The 17,859-nt window shown below is 40.5% G+C and overlaps 1 protein-coding gene across 1 annotated transcript in view; it reads left to right on the forward strand.

The window, feature by feature from the left end:
- The first annotated feature begins 6,801 nt into the window (after positions 1-6,801).
- ADAM19 (ADAM metallopeptidase domain 19) overlaps positions 6,802-17,859 on the forward strand; it is a 62,326-nt gene continuing 51,268 nt past the window's right edge. The window contains exons 1-2 of the mRNA XM_070933840.1: positions 6,802-6,895; positions 10,647-10,732. Of these exons, the coding sequence (XP_070789941.1) occupies positions 6,802-6,895; positions 10,647-10,732 (180 nt within the window). The remainder of the gene's footprint in view (positions 6,896-10,646; positions 10,733-17,859) is intronic.

Below are 17,859 nucleotides of genomic sequence, written 5' to 3' on the forward strand. Positions count from 1 at the left end.
ATTAAAAGAGAATAGCCTTTATTGGACAGGAAAAAATGTAAAGAATGAAAAGGAAATTCTATACTTGATTGGTAATTTTTGCTAACGATCATAGTACTTTTGCATCAGCACTAATACATAATACTGATGTTGTTTAGAATACCTGATATATTCTAAACATATACTTCAAATATGCTTTTTGGGGAAAGTTGGTCTTCAAGAATTCTTGTGAGCAAATATGCTACAGTCCAGGAAAAAAAAAGTCTGTGCAATCCTGTCTAACACAGAGCGTACAATTGTTCTTTTTTGTTTCCTTTATAATATGTAAATACCAAAAAATAAATAGCAGCACTAAAAGAAGGACAGGTAAACATAGGCCTAGCCAGATCTTGCTCATCCTAAGAAAAGTAGAAGAATCCATGTAAGCCAATTCTTCCCAACCTACAGTCCTCTAGATTTGTTAGATTATAATTCCCAGCAAGGCAGCATACAGAAAAAATTATCCTGCAATTCAGCATCATTATTCACAAATACAAGAGTTAACCACACTATTCTGGCTCAAATGAGTCATATTTCATTTCATTAAAAAAAATACATTTTCCAGACTATGAAAGAAGGTAAGAGAAGAAATAATTATGTGATAACAAAAAGGAAAAAGACAAACCTCCGATTAAAAATTTCCAGGGATTAAAAATCCAATATTAGAAAGATCATTGGCTGTAGCATACTCCATTTTTACAATTTTTTGCTTGCCCAATATAGTGCTATTTCAGGGCAAAGAAAAATCAAGATACGAATTTATGATTTTCTTTTTTTTACGTAGTTTTTTATCTGACAGAATGGAAAACTATGCAATATGAAGAATAAATTGCTGACTTTTGAAATCAGAAAGTAAACGACTAACCTCATGGAGACATTCCTCTATCGTGGAGACCAGTGGTTTTGTCAGATATGGGATAAAGCTCAAAGCAAAAACTGCTTATTAAAATAAAAACCCAAGCTTTTTGTATAGAATAAGGGGGAAAGTTTGCACATTTTCTTTCATATGTACAAAAAATGTAAGCAAACAAATATTCAGGCTGCTGATTCTAAAAACAAAAATGTTTGGCAGCTCAGTTTATAAAACAATATGCCTATTACATTTTATCTTGCATAATTGGGCACAAGGCACAAACAAAATTGTAATGCAATTCCCCTTTAGAATAAGTTTTGTTTTATGCAGGCATCCACAGAGAAAAGAGGAAGTGGGCATTAATTCTGTATGGAAGATATATAGCATTATATGTATGCATAGATATATAGCATTATATGTATGCATATATGATTCTCATGCTGTTTTGATGAAATAAGACGAAGTGAATTAAGGGGAATTCCTTCCATCAAGGACTTTTGCCATCATTAAAACTCATCTGAGACACATTCAGAATGGTTTACCTGGGTCACAAATGTAGAAATCTGTATGACATCAATGTTATGTGTCTACAGGTAGGTTTGCCTAAAGGTTCTGCACTTTTTACAAATCTTAAAACAATAGTGACGATTAAGCTGAGATAGGAATGAACCACAGTACATCGGTGTGATTTCAAAAGCAGAGGTTATTATCTTTTGGTCCAAGGAAAGAATTCTAATCTTCAAAGAATTCTCAAGACTGTTGGAAGAGTGTTAAACCTACAATTTTTTCGTAGCCATGGTGCATTTTCTCCTCCCAGTTTGAGAAAGTGATAGTAACATTAAAAAAAAAAAACGTATTGAAGAGCATTGCTTGATTCTGCCCAGGCAATAGAGTCAAATAGGTATGTGGTCTGCACAGTTCATAGAATAGAATGAAAACTGAACGGATGGAGGAAGTTATGAAAACCCAAGAACAGGAATTCAATCAACAGTAGGCATGTAACATAGAGGCGTGTGATGTACATAATTTCAGCACATAAAGATGCAGAGGTCTCCTGCTAACTCTCTGTTGTCCTGAGTGATCAATAGGCTCATAGGTGCAAAAGGCGGCCGCATGCGAAGTTGAATTACAATAGCATTACAATTCTCAAAAGTTATTGCACCAATTCGAACTGTCATCACTTCATGAAGGTCTTTAAATTGGTCTCTTCATAGTGCCTTGTAGGTATGTCTGTTACTATCTTTAATGTGGGGTAGTAATCAGCTCCTCGGTCCCATTCAGCTGTGTATTTCATCCAGAATAGTAATTGGCACCAATGTGCTTTATATGCACAGTAATTTTCTCTGATTTTGAAATCAGAATGCAACTTTTATTGTCCTCATGCATAATTGCAGGACTAATTTATGCATCCAGGTTAACTTTATCTGCAGGTATGTAGTCTGCTTCTGTGGATGAGGGGGTGATTATTGATTGCTTTCTATTAGTCCAATTGCTCCCCATAATGAAATAAGTTTATACTCATGGATTTTTTGTACTTCCAGGCCATTTGCATCCATAACCTTGTACTTAGCTGATCAGACTGATCTTGAAATGTTAACTAGCATCAGATCTGGTTAAATTGGATGGGTAACCATCAAGAAACAGTAAGCTAAATTGGAAAACAAAAATATCAGAGTATGGTATTGTTGCCCCTAGCCACCAAAAAAGACATAGAAGTATCCATAAGTCATCAAAACCTGAACTCAATTCAAATATTTTATCTGCCCTATAGCAGCTGCTACTGCTTAGACTAATCTTTCTTCAATATTTTGGCTATGCTTGCTTGGTATTCTGAAGATTTTAAGCTAACTGCTTAAACTGCTAAATTGGCAGACTCCAATTTAAGAATAGAATAGAATTCTTTATTGGCCAAATTGATTGGACGCACAAGGAATTTGTCTCCGGTGCATAATCTTTCAATATACATACAAGCAACAAGTGATAAATTATGATCATAATCATAAAATACAATCATAAGTCATAAGATACAGCACTCAGTGATGGTCATAGGATACTAAATAAGCAATCAATATAAATCATAATAGGATACTAAATAACAATCCACATAAATCATAAGATACAAACAGCAAAGTTATAGACATAAGACGCTAAGGAAATAGGTTATAGGAAAGATGAGAAGGATAATAGTAATATAGCCCTACTAGGTAGTTTGACATTCCAGGGCTTAAGACAGTATTGTGAGAATTAGTTGTTTAGCAAAATGATGGTACATGGGGATGGGGGGAATGTCCTTGTATCTAGTTGTTTTGGCATGCAATGCCCCATAACGTTGTCTTGAGGGAAGTTGAAACAGTTTAGGACTAGGATGTGTTGGTCGGTTGATACTTTCACAGCCCTCTTTCTAGCTTGTGTGATATACAGATCCTCAATGGAAGGCAGGCTGGTTGCAATTGTTTTTTCTGCAGTCCTAACTATCCATTGAAGTCTATGTCTGTCTTGTTTGGTTGCTGTGCCAAACCAGACAGTTATAGAAGTGCAAATGACAGAGTTAATAATTCCTTTGTAGCTATATCAGCAGCTTTCTGATTTTCTGAATTGGCTCAGAAAGAACATTCTTTGTTGTGCTTTTTTGATGACATTTTTGATGTTAGGTGTCCATTTTAAGTCTTGAGATATTATAGTACCTAGAAACTTGAAGATCTCTACTGTTGATACTGTGTTGTTTAGTATTGTAAGAGGTGGTAAAATAGGAGGGCTTCTCCTAAAAATCTATCATTTCTACAATTTTGAGTGTGTTCAGTTCAAGACTGTTCCAGCTGCACCACGCCAGCTGATCAATTTCCCGTCTGTATGCAGATTCGTCATCTCAAATGAGACCAATCACTGTTGTATCATCTGCAAACATCAGTACTTTAACAGAGGGATCCTTTGAGATACAATCATTAGTATAGATAGAAAATAGTAATGGAGAGAGCACACAACTCTGGGATACCTGCTAATTGTACAGGTATCTGATGTGATTTTGTTTGGCTTCACCTGATGCTTCCTAAGCTTATGATCTACTTACAGTTGTGGTCAGGCACAATTGTGAGTCAGTTTAGTGACAAGAATATCTAGAAATATGGTATTGAATGCCGAGCTAACGTCTACAAAAAGGATCCTTGCATAGGTCCTTGGAGATTCAAGATGTTGTAAGATGTAGTTTAGTGCCATATTAACAGCATCATCTGCCGATCTATTTGCTTTAGGCAAATTGCAAGGGGTCTAATAGTGGATACATGATGGTTTTCAGGTGGGGCAGTACTCCAAGTTAAGGGTCTGTTTCTATCTCTCATAGAACCACACCAATATTTTTCTAGAGATTCCATACTATGGTAGTGCTGTTTTTCTCTTTTACCAAACAACAAACTAGAAAAATTACCTACAGTATATGAGACATTGTCTTCCTCTGCAGATGGCTTGCTACATGCTTGGAGCCATCATTAAATATGAAAGAAAATTGTCCAGGACCAGGGGTGAAATGATACTGGTTCAGTCCGGTTTGCCCAAACTGGTAGTAAAAAAATGTAAAAAAAAAGTTCCGACAAACTTTACAATGAATTGGTAGTAAAAAAATGCTTTAAAAAAGTAAAAAAAAAAAAGACTTGGATGATCACAGCTGTGCCACATGATCAACGGAACTTTTTTTTTTTTAACTTTTCATGCATTTTTTTTACTACCGGTTCAGATGAATAGGTAGTAAAAAATGCTTTAAAAGAGTAAAAAAAAAAAAGGCTCAGACAATCGTGTGGCACAGCTGTGATTGAGCCTTTTTTTACTTTTTTAAAGCATTTTTTTTACTACCTATTCACCCGAACCGGTAGTAAAAAATGCTTTTAAAAAGTTTTTTAAAATGGTCCCCAAGATCACGTGCCACAGCTGATTCCCCCCCCCAATGCTGTTCTACTTACCTTCCCAAGCCTCCTTTTGGTGTATATTGTGCAAGCGTGTGCAGTGCACGTTTGGTGTGAATTGCGCATGTCCGCGCAGCACACATGTGCAGCCAGTCAACCAGTAGCAAACCGGTTCAGATTTCACCACTGTCCAGGATCCAGAAGACGGAGTAATGGAAAATATAGCAAACTATAGTTGCAATTTGCCTAGTTAAGAAAATTGCTTGCAGCATACATACATCCTTGATTCATCATGAATCAAAGGAAATCATTGGAGACATAATACTTGATTCATCTTCTGGATAATATTTTCCATTAAACCCACCAAATACAGTATTCAGCTTTCTACAGGACTTGTTTTATGAAAACCCAAAAGATTTATTATAGTACTGTATGGCTTTTGTGGGCTTCAGCCCACAATGGCAGATGCCAGAAATACAACACTGATCGTCCACAAAATAATAAGTTCAGGACACTGAGAAAGATCCTGATGCTCAGAATAAAAACCGAATCCTTCAGATGAATTCACCATTTCTTATTCTCTGGATTTACTGGAGCTAATTCCAGTGGTCAGTGGGTTTCATATGTAAACCAGCAACCACAGCTGCCAGAACTTGCTTTTCTTTCCCAGTTTGAAACAACTTTCTGAACAGCACTGAACTAGGCACTCTCACAAGGCCTTTCTCAAGACAACAGTGTCTGCCGAGGGTGAGGGGGGGATTGACAGTGATAAGATGGCAAAGGGAGCACTGTGCTATAAAGGCTGACCTTTTTTTTACATATGCTAAAGTCATTCTTTTTGCCTTCTTATCAATTTTGGCTGCCACAAGTGTATGCTGCTGGCACTAGTCTTGACTTTTAAATAGGTCCTTTAGTTAGTGGGGAATTCGGTCACTCATAAAAAGGAAATCAAATGCATGACTATAGGATGAAAGGTACTTGGCCCACAAACTGCTACCTTGATATTTATGGTTTAAACCAGTGGCTCCCAATCTTTTGGCCACGGTTCCATAGAGAGAGCTTTTTCTGCAAACCAGAGAGGGTGTGGTTTCGCATCCTGCCTGCATCCTGTGCATGGGGCTTTGCTTGTTTGTGCAGACTGATTGCTGACATACCACGGACCGGTGCCGGTCCATGGACCGAAGGTTGTGGACCCCTGGTTTACACCATTTTTTAAACCTTCATTTAACCTTAGCGCTGGAGAATTCTGGGACTTGAAGTTCACACATCTTAAAGTTGCTGAAGTTGAGAAACTGATTTGGACTGTGGTGCTTTTCATGCCAAAAGTTTGGGTTCCCCCACACCATTGACATCCATAAAAAGGATGTCATGGAGAGAAATGTTACTGTGGGTAACGTTCCACCTCCAGCACCGGCTTCTGCAGGATGTAGACTCGCCACCAGAGGGCGCACCGAAAGAGCCATTCCGGTTACTGCGCATGTAGACTCGCAATGCGGTCCCCTTCGGGAGCTTGGCGGAGGCGCGCGCGGTGCTTTTATTTCCAAGGTTGGAGCTGCTCGGGTGCCGGGCTGTCGGCTCGATTTGCACGTTAGACCTTAAAAATAAGGGCAGGCGGGGGGAAAGAGCCCCCGTCACGGATTTTAGGATTTTAGGGCTCCTTAAAAGCAAACCTGACGGAAGTAAAAAAAATTGCACGTATAAACCCATCGCGCTTGGAGGCTTTTGGAGACTTGGAGTAGTTAATACTCGCTGCAGGTTCTGATCAGTTTTAAAACGGGAGGCAAGGAGAGGTGGGGAAGAAGGATCGGTTTTCTCGCTTGCATCTTTTTGTGATGGCTTCGTATCATTGATACCGGGAGAAATTCTGACCAATGGGCGGAAGGATGGCTTCCGTGGGCGGGCTTTAAGAATGGCCTTGAGTAGGCGCACGAATTCAAGGGGCTTCTGCCCAATGTCCTTGCAAACGCGGAGGCATAAGAGTGGCGGAGCTGTCAGTCTTCATCTCGCGGACGATCTTCCCAGATCATTGGAAAAACGATGCCCATGTTGGCAGAAGGGGGCTTGGCTTATTGCATTGGCATCACCTTGCTTTGTCTAAGAGAGTTTGCAGCTGAGGCTTCGGGATGGACAGGTAAATGTTTGCATCTCTCTGCAAGGCTAATATTATAATTAGAGCTGCTAACTGAGTGGCTATTCAAGTAGAGCAACTTAACGATGAGTGTAAATATCCTCAGCATTGGAAAATAATCTTTATATTTTCTTTAAATGGTGCCATTATTATTATTTTTTTAAAAAAAGGGGGGTATTTAGTGGGAAATAAATGCCCTCGGTTCTAGGGAATGGAACTGGTATGATATGTAAGCATTTCCGGGAAGACAAAATATGAGGTGCGTGTTTAGTTTTCATAACTAAGTTTTTTAATAATTTTAATTAAATTTTAATTAATTTTAACTAATTTTAAATTGACTGATGTTTATGTAATTTTTTTTTGTCTCCTTCTTGTAAACTGCCCTGAGCCCTTCGGGAGAAGGGCAGCATATAAATTACATACATACATACATACAAAATAAATAAATAAATAATAAATAAATAACTGCAAAAGAATTTGTTTATAAATAACAGGACTAAAACAGATTGAACAGGGGAGCAGAATTGTTATTCCTCGTCAGCCCGTTCTGCTTTTATTGCTACTGTAATTGTTCTGCTCCCAAGAAGGTTTAATTCAGAAGCAGTGCATTTGTTTGCGAAAAGATGTTCAACAGGTATGCCCAGGAGAAATGGAATTGCTGAATTTTTTTTTCCAAAACAACACCCACAACCTGGTGTCAGCAGAACCCTGTGGGATAACTTACAGCAGCTATAATTAAGAGTCACAGCCTCTAGTTGGACTAAGTGTAGAAGTTTTTAATTTTAGGTTAATTAGAAAGGTATGAGTACTCTTTGAAGAACCAACACAGGGTCTTAAAATGCCAACAGTACTTACAATGTTCTTTGAAAAATATGCTCCAAAAATGAATAAAGTGAATAATCCATACAGTAGGTGGGTTAGTTTTCTCCTTGATTGGGGAAGAGGAGAGAGCTGCTTGTCTGTTACTTCACTCTGGTCATTGATCTCCTTAGTCGTTTTTAAAAACATATTCCCTCTCTTCCCTTGAGAACTTTTCAGCCAAATCAAATGGAGAAGAGTTCTGCCACTTCCTCCTTTAGCCTCAGTGACAGGAAGGATTATACATACAAAGGTGTTTCTTTTCCAGCATGTCCATCATGGGGCCCATCAGATAAGAAAGTGTCAAATATGTAAGGGAATCAATTCTGGGGGAGGAAGGAAGGGATCCTACAAATTATCTAAACCAAATGTCCTGAAAGCTTTCCAGACATGGATGGGAGGGATAAAACAGCAGAGGAATCTACCAATCAGGACAGCGGAAAACATGGTCCCCACAGAACCTCCGACCATCACTGGACAAAATATAGCAAGTTTGAAAGTCAAAAAGGAATTTCTTGAGCCAGTGTGGTTCCCAGCTAGTTTATGGACAGCAATTGAGCAAGTTAAGACTGTAATAAGGAAAAAGCAGGTAAGGGAAAAGTACCGTTATTTATTTATATCCCACCTTTATTTTTATAACTAGCTCAAGGTGTCAAACATCTAATATCCTTTCCTCCTCCAATTTTGCCCATAACAATAACCCTATGAGGTGGGTTGGGCTGAGAGAGAGTGACATGATAATTATCTTTCAATACCTGAGTGGTTGTCACAGAGAAGAGGGGGATTGACTTTTTTCTCTGAAGCACCTGAGGGCAGGACAGGAAGTAACGGGTGCAAGCTTGTTAAAGAGAGATCCAATCGAGGAGTAAGGAGAAATTTTCTGACAGTGAGAACAATTAATCAATGGAATATTTTGCTCCCAGAGTTGTGGGTGCAGAGTTGTGGAGTTTTTCAAGAATAGGCCGGACAGCCATTTGATCGGGATGGTATAAGGTCTCCTGACCTTATAGCAAGGGTTGGACTAGATCAGGGGTCTCCAACCTTGGAAACTTTAAGACTTGTGGACTTCAATTCCCAGAATACCTCAGCCAGCTGGTTGAAATATTCTGGGAGTTGAAGTCCACAAGTCTTAAAGTTGCCAAGATTGGAGACCTCTGGACTACATGATCTCTGAGATCCCTGCCAGCCCTATGATTCTATGCTGTATGTTCTATATTCTAAAGAGGCAAGTTAATGCGAAGGATGAATAAAGAATGAGAAGAGATAAAAGATGAAACTTACTTTTCCAAGAAGAGAAAATGTAGTCTGGCATGTGCATTTTGAGAGGCCCCTTGTAAAGCCAAAGCTAACAGACAAGCAGAGATTGGAAGGAATGACATATAACCAAAGACCACCAACATCCATTCAGCCTATGAGCCATTGGTCACAGGATGGTGGGATGATCCCAAAAAATCTGATTCCTCTAAGGGTAAAGAGAAAACCAACCTAAATAAAAACCATAAAAAACAAAAAGCCATAAATTTTAACAGAATGGGGGTGACAGGACCCAATGACGATGAAGGAAAACAGGAACATAGGGACAGAGCTCCCTAATCCCCTAAGTGGTAGGGGATTAAATTAGAAATAGGTCAGAAATCTTTTCCAGTTTAATCTCAGTATCAGAAAGATTTAGTGTTATAAATCCAGAAGGAGCAGCTGAAGAAAGTCAAGCAAACAAACTTAGTTCTGCTCCTAAATCAGGCCACCATGAATGTTTATGGAGATTGTCTTATCATCTAGGTCATAGTTGTCCCAAAGATGCTTTTACAAAAGGCAACTGGACTTTCTTGCTTTTTCTTTGAAAACGTTTCATTCTCATCCAAGAAGCTTCCAAGAACTGAACCAACCAAGAACTGAAGAAGGTTCCTGGATGAGAAGCAAAACATTTTCAAAGAAAAAAACCAAGAATGTTCAGTTGCCTTTTGAAAAAAAGCACCTTTGGGACCAGCCACCATGATAGCAGTGTTCCAATATCTAAGAGGATGCCATAAAGAAGAGGGGCTCAACCTATTCTCCAAAGCACTTGAATGCAGAACAAGAAGCAATGGATGGAAACTAATCAAGGAGAGAACCCACCTAAAACGAAGGAGAAATTTCCTGACAGTTAGAACAATTACTCAATTGTTAATTAAACAAAGAGCCGCTGTGGTGCAGTGGTTAGAATGCGGTACTGTAGTACTGCAGGCTACTTCTGCTGACTGCCGGCTGCCTGCAATTTGGCAGTTCGAATCTCACCAGGCTCAAGGTTGACTCAGCCTTCCGTCCTTCCAAGGTGGGTAAAATGAGGACCCAAATGGTTGGGGGCAATATGCTAACTCTGTAAACTGCTTAGAGAGGGCTGTAAAAGCACTGTGAAGTGGTATATAAGTCTATGTGCTATTGCTAATTAGTGGAATGACTTGCCTCCAGAAGTTGTGGATGCTCCAACCATGGAAGTTTTAAAGAAGAGTTTGGACAACCATTTGCCTGAAATGGTATAGGGTTTCCTGCCTGAGCAGTGGGTTGGATTAGAAAATCTCCAATGACTCTTTCAACTCGGTTATTCTGTTCTGTTCTGAGTTTCTAACACTGTTTATTTTATCTTTCCAATATTTTTAAGTATGCAATACAATCAGATAATTTCTGTTGCAGGGCATATCCTAATAAATAAGATGATGATACCATTAAATTAAAGACGGAATATTTGAAAAACACTAGATGAGTCTTTTCTAAAACTAAAGGATGCTGCTGAAGGGAAGTAAGAAATATCCAGCGTGATAAAAGTTGTTGCTGCCTTAATGAATTATGGGATTTTTTTCCTCTGATGACTTTTACAAGTTCATAATAGATCTTTGAACAATTTCTTATATTTCTCCAGGAATGAGGAATACAGTCAGTGCCCAGATGCCCCATGAAATTATAATCCCTCAGTGGAGAGCGGATGCAAACTCAGGCAACGACAAGGTAGGTTGTCAAATTACAATTGTTAGCAAAGATTCTGTTTTCTGATGATTCCTCCAGATACTCATTCATGATCTGCTCATGGCAAGAATAGTTTGCCTGTGGCTGGTTGCTCAGCAGCTGCAGTGAAGAACCCAAAACGACGTGATTTGCATATGTTTGTGTACATGTGTATGAGAGAGAAAAGATGTAACCTTTTGAAGCAATATATGGGAAGAAAATTAGAATTAAAATTAAAATGAGTATTCCCTCTTGAGATTTGAATGCTTTGATATTAATAACTTCCTCTTCAAGAGAAGGAATCGATTTTTGCCAAAAACCTGTCTAAATGTTAAGCATTTGTTTTCTCATGGGTTTGTTCTGGGGGAGAGGGATTAAAAAAAAATCAAGATGATAGCTGAAAATTTTCAATTAAAGTCCCTCCTTTTTTTACATCCCTTGTGCATGTGACATATATATAAAGAAAAAGAGAGCTTGATAATGCAGGACCCTTTCCAAGGGATGTCCCTGCTGCTTCTCCCAGAAGCATATATCAGATTCGGTTGAATCCAAAGTGAGTTGAATTGGAAAAGTTCAGAAGTTGTCTGAATCAAAGCAGGGCTTTTCTAGATGAGATTGAACCTAAGTCCTTTGCTAATGATGTGGAGGAACAGGAAATATATCTCAAAAGGGCTGATCCGCTTTTCTTCCTGTTAAGCTAAGAAAAGCACCAGCCTGCAGAGCTTCCCCAAAGGAGCTAACTGACTTTAAACAGTTAATCATTCATTGTCATTCTCCAGTTGCTGGGCTTAGTTTCTGAAATTTAGCAAAATATTGCACAGATTATCAGTGAAAAGAGACTAGTGGTTAACATATTGGAGTAAGAGTGGGAAACCTGCTGGGTATCCTCGGGACAGTCCCTCCCCTTCACTCCTAGGCAGAAGGCAAGGGCAAACCTGTTCTGACCCAGCTCCCCAAACACGACAAACCCTCTGTAGTTGAAGCAATGATTCCTTTATTATGAGCGCCAGCAGCCTTGGCAAAAAGTTTCTCTCACACAGCAGGCTAACAAGTCTGTCCAGCAGGGAGGTGAATAGTTGTCTGCCACATCTATTCATCTCTGCCCCCTGCCTTTTATCCCCAGAGCTAGGGTGGGGCTTCGCTAGAAGCGGTGGCTCTTCTGTCCCAAGGATTGGCCCACAGATTTCCACTATTCTCCTCTCCTCTCTGCCTTCTGCGCATCCGTGTGTCAGGCACTGGACCCAGCTGTTCCTCCTCTTCCTCATCGGACGGCCCAGGCTCCACCTCTGTCTCTCTCTCTGACAGCTCCATTCCTTCTTCCCCCTCAGAGTTCTCAGGTTGCCTTGATGCTGACCTTGACTCCCACATCTGCTCCTCATCTGATTCGGCTGTTGGAGGAGCTGGCGGCTGACAGACCACAACAAAACCACTTCCAAAAATGTTATCAAAACCCCCTCCCTGGGCTTGTCTGTGTAGTTGCCAGAAGTCTGACTGATGAGAAGATCAAAAGGGAAAAAAAACAAAGAAACAAAGCAGTGAAAATAAGAGAAAGGGAAGAAAATGCATATCAATTTTTTTCCAACTGTAAAGATACTCTTGTACAACAATTTTAAGTCCAATCACACAAACTTGATCCCCTCATAAGCAATCAACATGCTGACAAATTTAACTGAAACCTGCCGAGAAACCATTAAAATAAATGGCAGTTCTATTTAAAAATAAAAATCCAAGGTGTAAATAAACCTGGCATATACTTACATACATTTATTTTATTTATTTATTCATTTGTATCCCATCTTTATTATTTTTTTTTTTACAAATAAGGCAGTTAACACATCCAACACACGTTCGTCCTATTTTCCCCACAACAATAGGTGGTAATACAGGCTGGTCTTCAACTTATAAACATTCATTTAGTGATTGTTCAAAGTTATAACAGCGCTGAAAAAAGTGACCTATGACCATTTCTGACACTTAGAACTATTGTAGCATGCCAGTGATCATGTGATCAAAATTTGGAGGTCTGGCAACTGGCATTATTTATAACAGATGCAGAGTCCTGGGGTCATGTGATAACCTTTTGTGACCCTTTGATAAGCAAAGTCAGTAGGAAACACAGATTCACTTAACAACCATATTAGTAACTTAACAACTGCAGTGATTTACTTAACAACTATGGCAAAGAAATGGGGCAAAACTCACTTAACAACTGTCTTGCTTAGCAACAGAAATATTGGGCTCAATTGTGGTCATAAGTCAAGGATCACCTGTACCTTTACTGAAACCAACTGGTTATACTTGTTTTTCTATATTTACGAGGTACTTCTAGCAAATACGCATAACTGCTATTGTGCAAATGAAAATACTTTTTAAAACTGGGAAGCCTTTTGTTTGTTAATAAATGTCTTGCGTAACTTTCTGCTTTGTTCCTCTTGTTGCTTCCTCTTGCTTTACCTGGAATAATTTGTGAAAATGCTTAGCTCAGAGTATTGTATTAGTTTTAATAGTAGTGGAGCTTCCGATGTGGAGGTCATTTCATAGTATGGTAAAGGTTCTGAATAGAAAAATGAAATTATCAGTCTTTGGCACTTAAAAGACTATAATTCATATACACGCTTCATCTTGTGAATTATTCATTTTCATTGTGGATAAAAGAGGAAATATGCTATATGTTACCACAGTGTTAGATGGATTGCCTCTGAATTGCCCAAACTGCCACAAAAAGCTAAAATTGCCTTTAAATTGCTAAAATCTCATGCAAGAACACTAAAAAGGTGTGAGACTTTATGTATGTATATAGCTGATATACATCACACTATTGGTATTTTGAAGGGTATTATTATTTTAAATGTTCTTCAGGCATGTCTGACATTATATATATTAAATTCTATTTAATAAAGGTAAAACAAGACATTGATGATAATACCACAAATAAATTACATTTATTTGTAATTGTTGTAAGTAATCCTTGATTTACAACAGTTCATTTAGTAGCCATTCAAAGTTACAATGGCACTGAAAAAAGTGACTTACGACCATTTTTCATACTTGCGACCATTGCAGCATCCCTATCCATGGTCACGTCATCAAAATTCTGATGCTTGGCAACTGACTCATATTTATGATGGTTGCAGTGCCTTAGGGGTCACGTGATCAGCTTCTCTGACCTCCGGACAAGCAAAGTCAACGGGGAAACCAGATTCACTTAAAAACCTGTTACTAATTTAACTGCAGTGATTCACTTAGCAACTGTGACAGAAAAGGTCGTAAAATGGGGCAAAACTCACTTAACAAATGTTTCACTTAGTGTAGTCTAGTCCCAATAGTGTTGTACGTTGAGGACTGCCTGTATTGGTAGATTCAGACTTGGGTCCAGTGGAGACATTGTTTCTTATGCTTAGTTCAAGACCATTAAAGAAACCCTGAAAACATAAAATGTATGCCTGTGCAGTTTAATTGATCATATTGCTTTCCCCAATTGTTATGTATTTATTGCTTTACTTTGTAAGTCTCTTTGTATATTTGTGCATCCAATGTCACTTTTTTGTATCTCATCTCTTTGGTAAAACGATGGCCCAGACTGTACACAGTGATACATGTTGGCTCTTGCTTAAGGAACTGGTGTTATATACAAGACTCTGATAGTATGAATTAGTAATACTGATTGGATTCAGCCTCTCTTCATTTTCTTTTGCTCCAGGCCTTGGGCCAATGTTGAGAATTCTTTTAGTCCCTACCCAGTTATTTGCTACAGAAAAACAAAACCCAGTTCAGGGAGCAGGATGATGTGAGATCATTCAGTTGTCGGCCTTTGCTGTTCTGACTGTAATTCGGCTGTTCGGCACCAGCTGAATTACAGTGAACACAAGCAGAATGTTATTTCCTTTTCTGTGCATGTGGCAGTATGCTTTGCTTCAAACATCCTTCATTTGTAACCAAATCTTGCAGAGTAAAGGATGGGGAGGATGTGGTAGCCTTGTGCCTCATGCAGGAAAGAGTATTGTTATTCTGTTTTTGTTTTTCTTGAGTTTAGTGTCGTTACATAGATTGCCTAACAAAGGCATTGCATAGAGAACTGTCAAGCTGGGAACTCTGTCCACCTCTTTATCCTAGGTGTAAGCTGGATATCTGTGCAGGCCTGGTTAACTTAAAGGGGGAAAAAAAGTTACGCTGAATTTATCCAATGGAGAGTGGGAGCCAGTGCCTCTAATTTGCAGACTCAACTTTCAATCTTATTTATTTATTTATTTATTAATTTAATTTGTATACCGCCCTTCTCCCAGAAGGGACTCAGGACGGTGAACAGCCAAAATTAAAAAACATACAAATGCAAAAGTTAAGATAATTAAAAGAATTAAATCACTGGCTACCCAATTTAAAACCCCAAATCTATAAAATTTAAAATCCCAATTAAAAACCATTTAGGCTAGGCCGGCTTGATGAAATAAAAACGTCTTCAGGGCTTTACGGAAGGTCCGGAGGTCCGGGATCAATCGTATTCCAGGAGGCAGCTCATTCCACAGGGCGGGTGCCCCCACAGAGAAGGCTCGCCCCCTTGGGGCCACCAGCCAACATTACCTAACCGATGGCACCCCAAGGAGGCCCTCTCTGTGAGAGCGTATTGGCCGGTGGGAGGTTATCGGTAGCAGCAGGCGGTCTCGCAAATACCCTGGCCCTAAGCCATGGAGCGCTTTAAAGATGAGAACCAACACCTTAAAGCGCACCCGGAAGACCACCGGGAGCCAATGCAGCTCGCGCAGGAGAGGTGTTACGTGGGAGCGCCACATCGCTCCCATAATCACCCGCGCGGCCGCATTCTGCACCAGCTGGAGCCTCCAGGTGCTCCTCAGGGGGAGCCCCATGTAGAGAGCGTTACAGTAGTCCAGGCGTGACGTAACCAAGGCATGAGTGACTGTGCACAAGGAGTCCCGATCCAGAAAGGGGCGCAACTGGCATATCAGGCGAACCTGATAAAAAGCCCCCCTGGCCACAGCCGTCATATGCTCTTCTAAAGACAGCCGTGTGTCCAGGAGGACGCCCAAGTTGCGAGCCCCCTCTGTGGGGGTCAGTGACTCGCCCCCAATAGCCAGCGATGGCACCAGCTGGCTATACCGGGACGCCGGCATCCACAGCCACTCGGTCTTGGAAGGGTTGAGCCGAAGCCTGTTCTTCCCCATCCAGACCCGCACGGCCTCCAGACACTGGGACGTCACTTCGAGGGCATCATTGGGGTGGTCTGGGGTGGAAATGTACAGCTGAGTGTCATCAGCGTACAGATGGCATCGCACCCCAAAACCACGGATGATCTCACCCAGCGGCTTCACATAAATGTTGAACAGGAGCGGTGAGAGGACCGACCCTTGCGGCACCCCGCAAGCAAGACGCCTCGAGGTCGACCTCTGCCCCCCTGCCAACACAGACTGCGACCGGTCAGAGAGATAGGAGGAGAACCACCGCAGCACGGTGCCTCCCACCCCCAGTCCCTCCAGCCGGCGCAGCATGATACCATGGTCGATGGTATCAAAAGCCGCTGAGAGGTCTAACAGGACCAGAATAGAGGAACAACCCCTGTCCCGAGCCCTCCAGAGATCATCCACCAATGCGACCAATGCAGTCTCCGTGCTGTACCCAGGCCTGAAGCCGGACTGGCACGGATCTAGATAGACGGTTTCATCTAGGAACTGTGGGAGCTGTCACGCAACCACACTCTCCACAACCTTCGCAACAAAGCGAAGGTTGGAGACCGGACGGTAGTTTGCCAAAACGGCCGGGTCCAGAGAAGGCTTCTTGAGGAGGGGCCTCACCACCGCCTCTTTCAAGGCGGGAGGCAAGAAACCCTCTCTCAGAGAAGCATTTATAATCCTCTGGAGCCAGCCTCGTGTTACCTCCCGGGTGGCCAGTACCAGCCAGGAGGGGCACGGGTCCAATAAACATGTGGTTGCGTTTAACCTCCCCAGGATCCTGTCCACGTCCTCAGGAGTCAGGATCTTCTCCTTCAACTTGATCATATTTTTAGCATTGTCCATGAATTTGACTGAATGTAAACTGAAAAATTCTAAGAGGAAAAAGTCCTGGTGGGTAAAACAAAGAGTTCTTCCATGGCATTAATTTGAGGAGTGAAAGGCATTGTGAATGTCCTGTCTTTCATTCTGGGGTGACCTTTGTACTGATTTATATTCCCTCGCTTCAGTTAAATCCGAAGAGAAGGAACAACTTCTATGGACCTTTGGCATCTTGGGAACCATGAATTGAGACAATCTGCAGTTGAAAAATGTAAAGATCATAACTAGGGAAAGAAGAGCAGCAACAACCTCACAGGCATAAATATCTTTAAAAATGAAGTAGAACACTTAAGCATCATTTATAAGTGTAGAGGTACTTCCAAGGGATTGGAAGTGTTTGATATTGGCACAATATTAATGAAAATGAACCAAACATCCCCAAAAAGATGGAGGTTAAATAAAAAGAACAGAGAGAGACTAAAATTATCAACCAATATTCTAGTTCAGGAATCAGCAACCTGCAGCTCTGGAGCAGCATGTGGTTCTTTCACCCCTCTGCTGCGGCTCCCTGTCACTCAAAATATGTGTCACAACTGCCAATGTGCAACACCCGCCGGCACATGATTTATTGAGCTTTTCAAACCCCTGGTAGGCCAACCATGGATAAATCCAAGAAAAGAAAAGTTTCAGAAGAAAACAGAACATTTAATTCAACTACATATGCTAGTTTTGTGGCCGCTCAAGAAATAGTCAGGCACGGGAAGGGTTTTGTGGCTCCTGGTGTTTTCTTTTCTGTGGGAAACGGGTCCAAATGGCTCTTTGAGTGTTTAAGGTTGCAGACCCCTGTTCTAGTTTATCCAAATACCAACTAATATTACCCAATTACTAACCAATATTCTGGTTTATCCAAAGACAAAACAAAAATCTAAAGGCTTTGTAGGTGGAAAGGATTGTGACTGGAAAGCTCATTGTAATAATTTGAGGAATGTAGGGAACAGAACTTTAAAATTAAAATAGACATTTTCTTTCATAATTAATGAAATTGTATATATAAGATGGCATCACAGAGAGCTAGCAGGACTTAGTGATCTAAGATTTAGGCGTTGGACTAGGACTGGGCAGTTGTCC

Source organism: Pituophis catenifer, unplaced genomic scaffold (genome assembly GCF_029215685.1).
Source record: "Pituophis catenifer annectens isolate HBS135680 unplaced genomic scaffold, rPitCat1.0.hap2 SCAF_2, whole genome shotgun sequence".
Classification (NCBI taxonomy): domain Eukaryota; kingdom Metazoa; phylum Chordata; class Lepidosauria; order Squamata; family Colubridae; genus Pituophis; species Pituophis catenifer.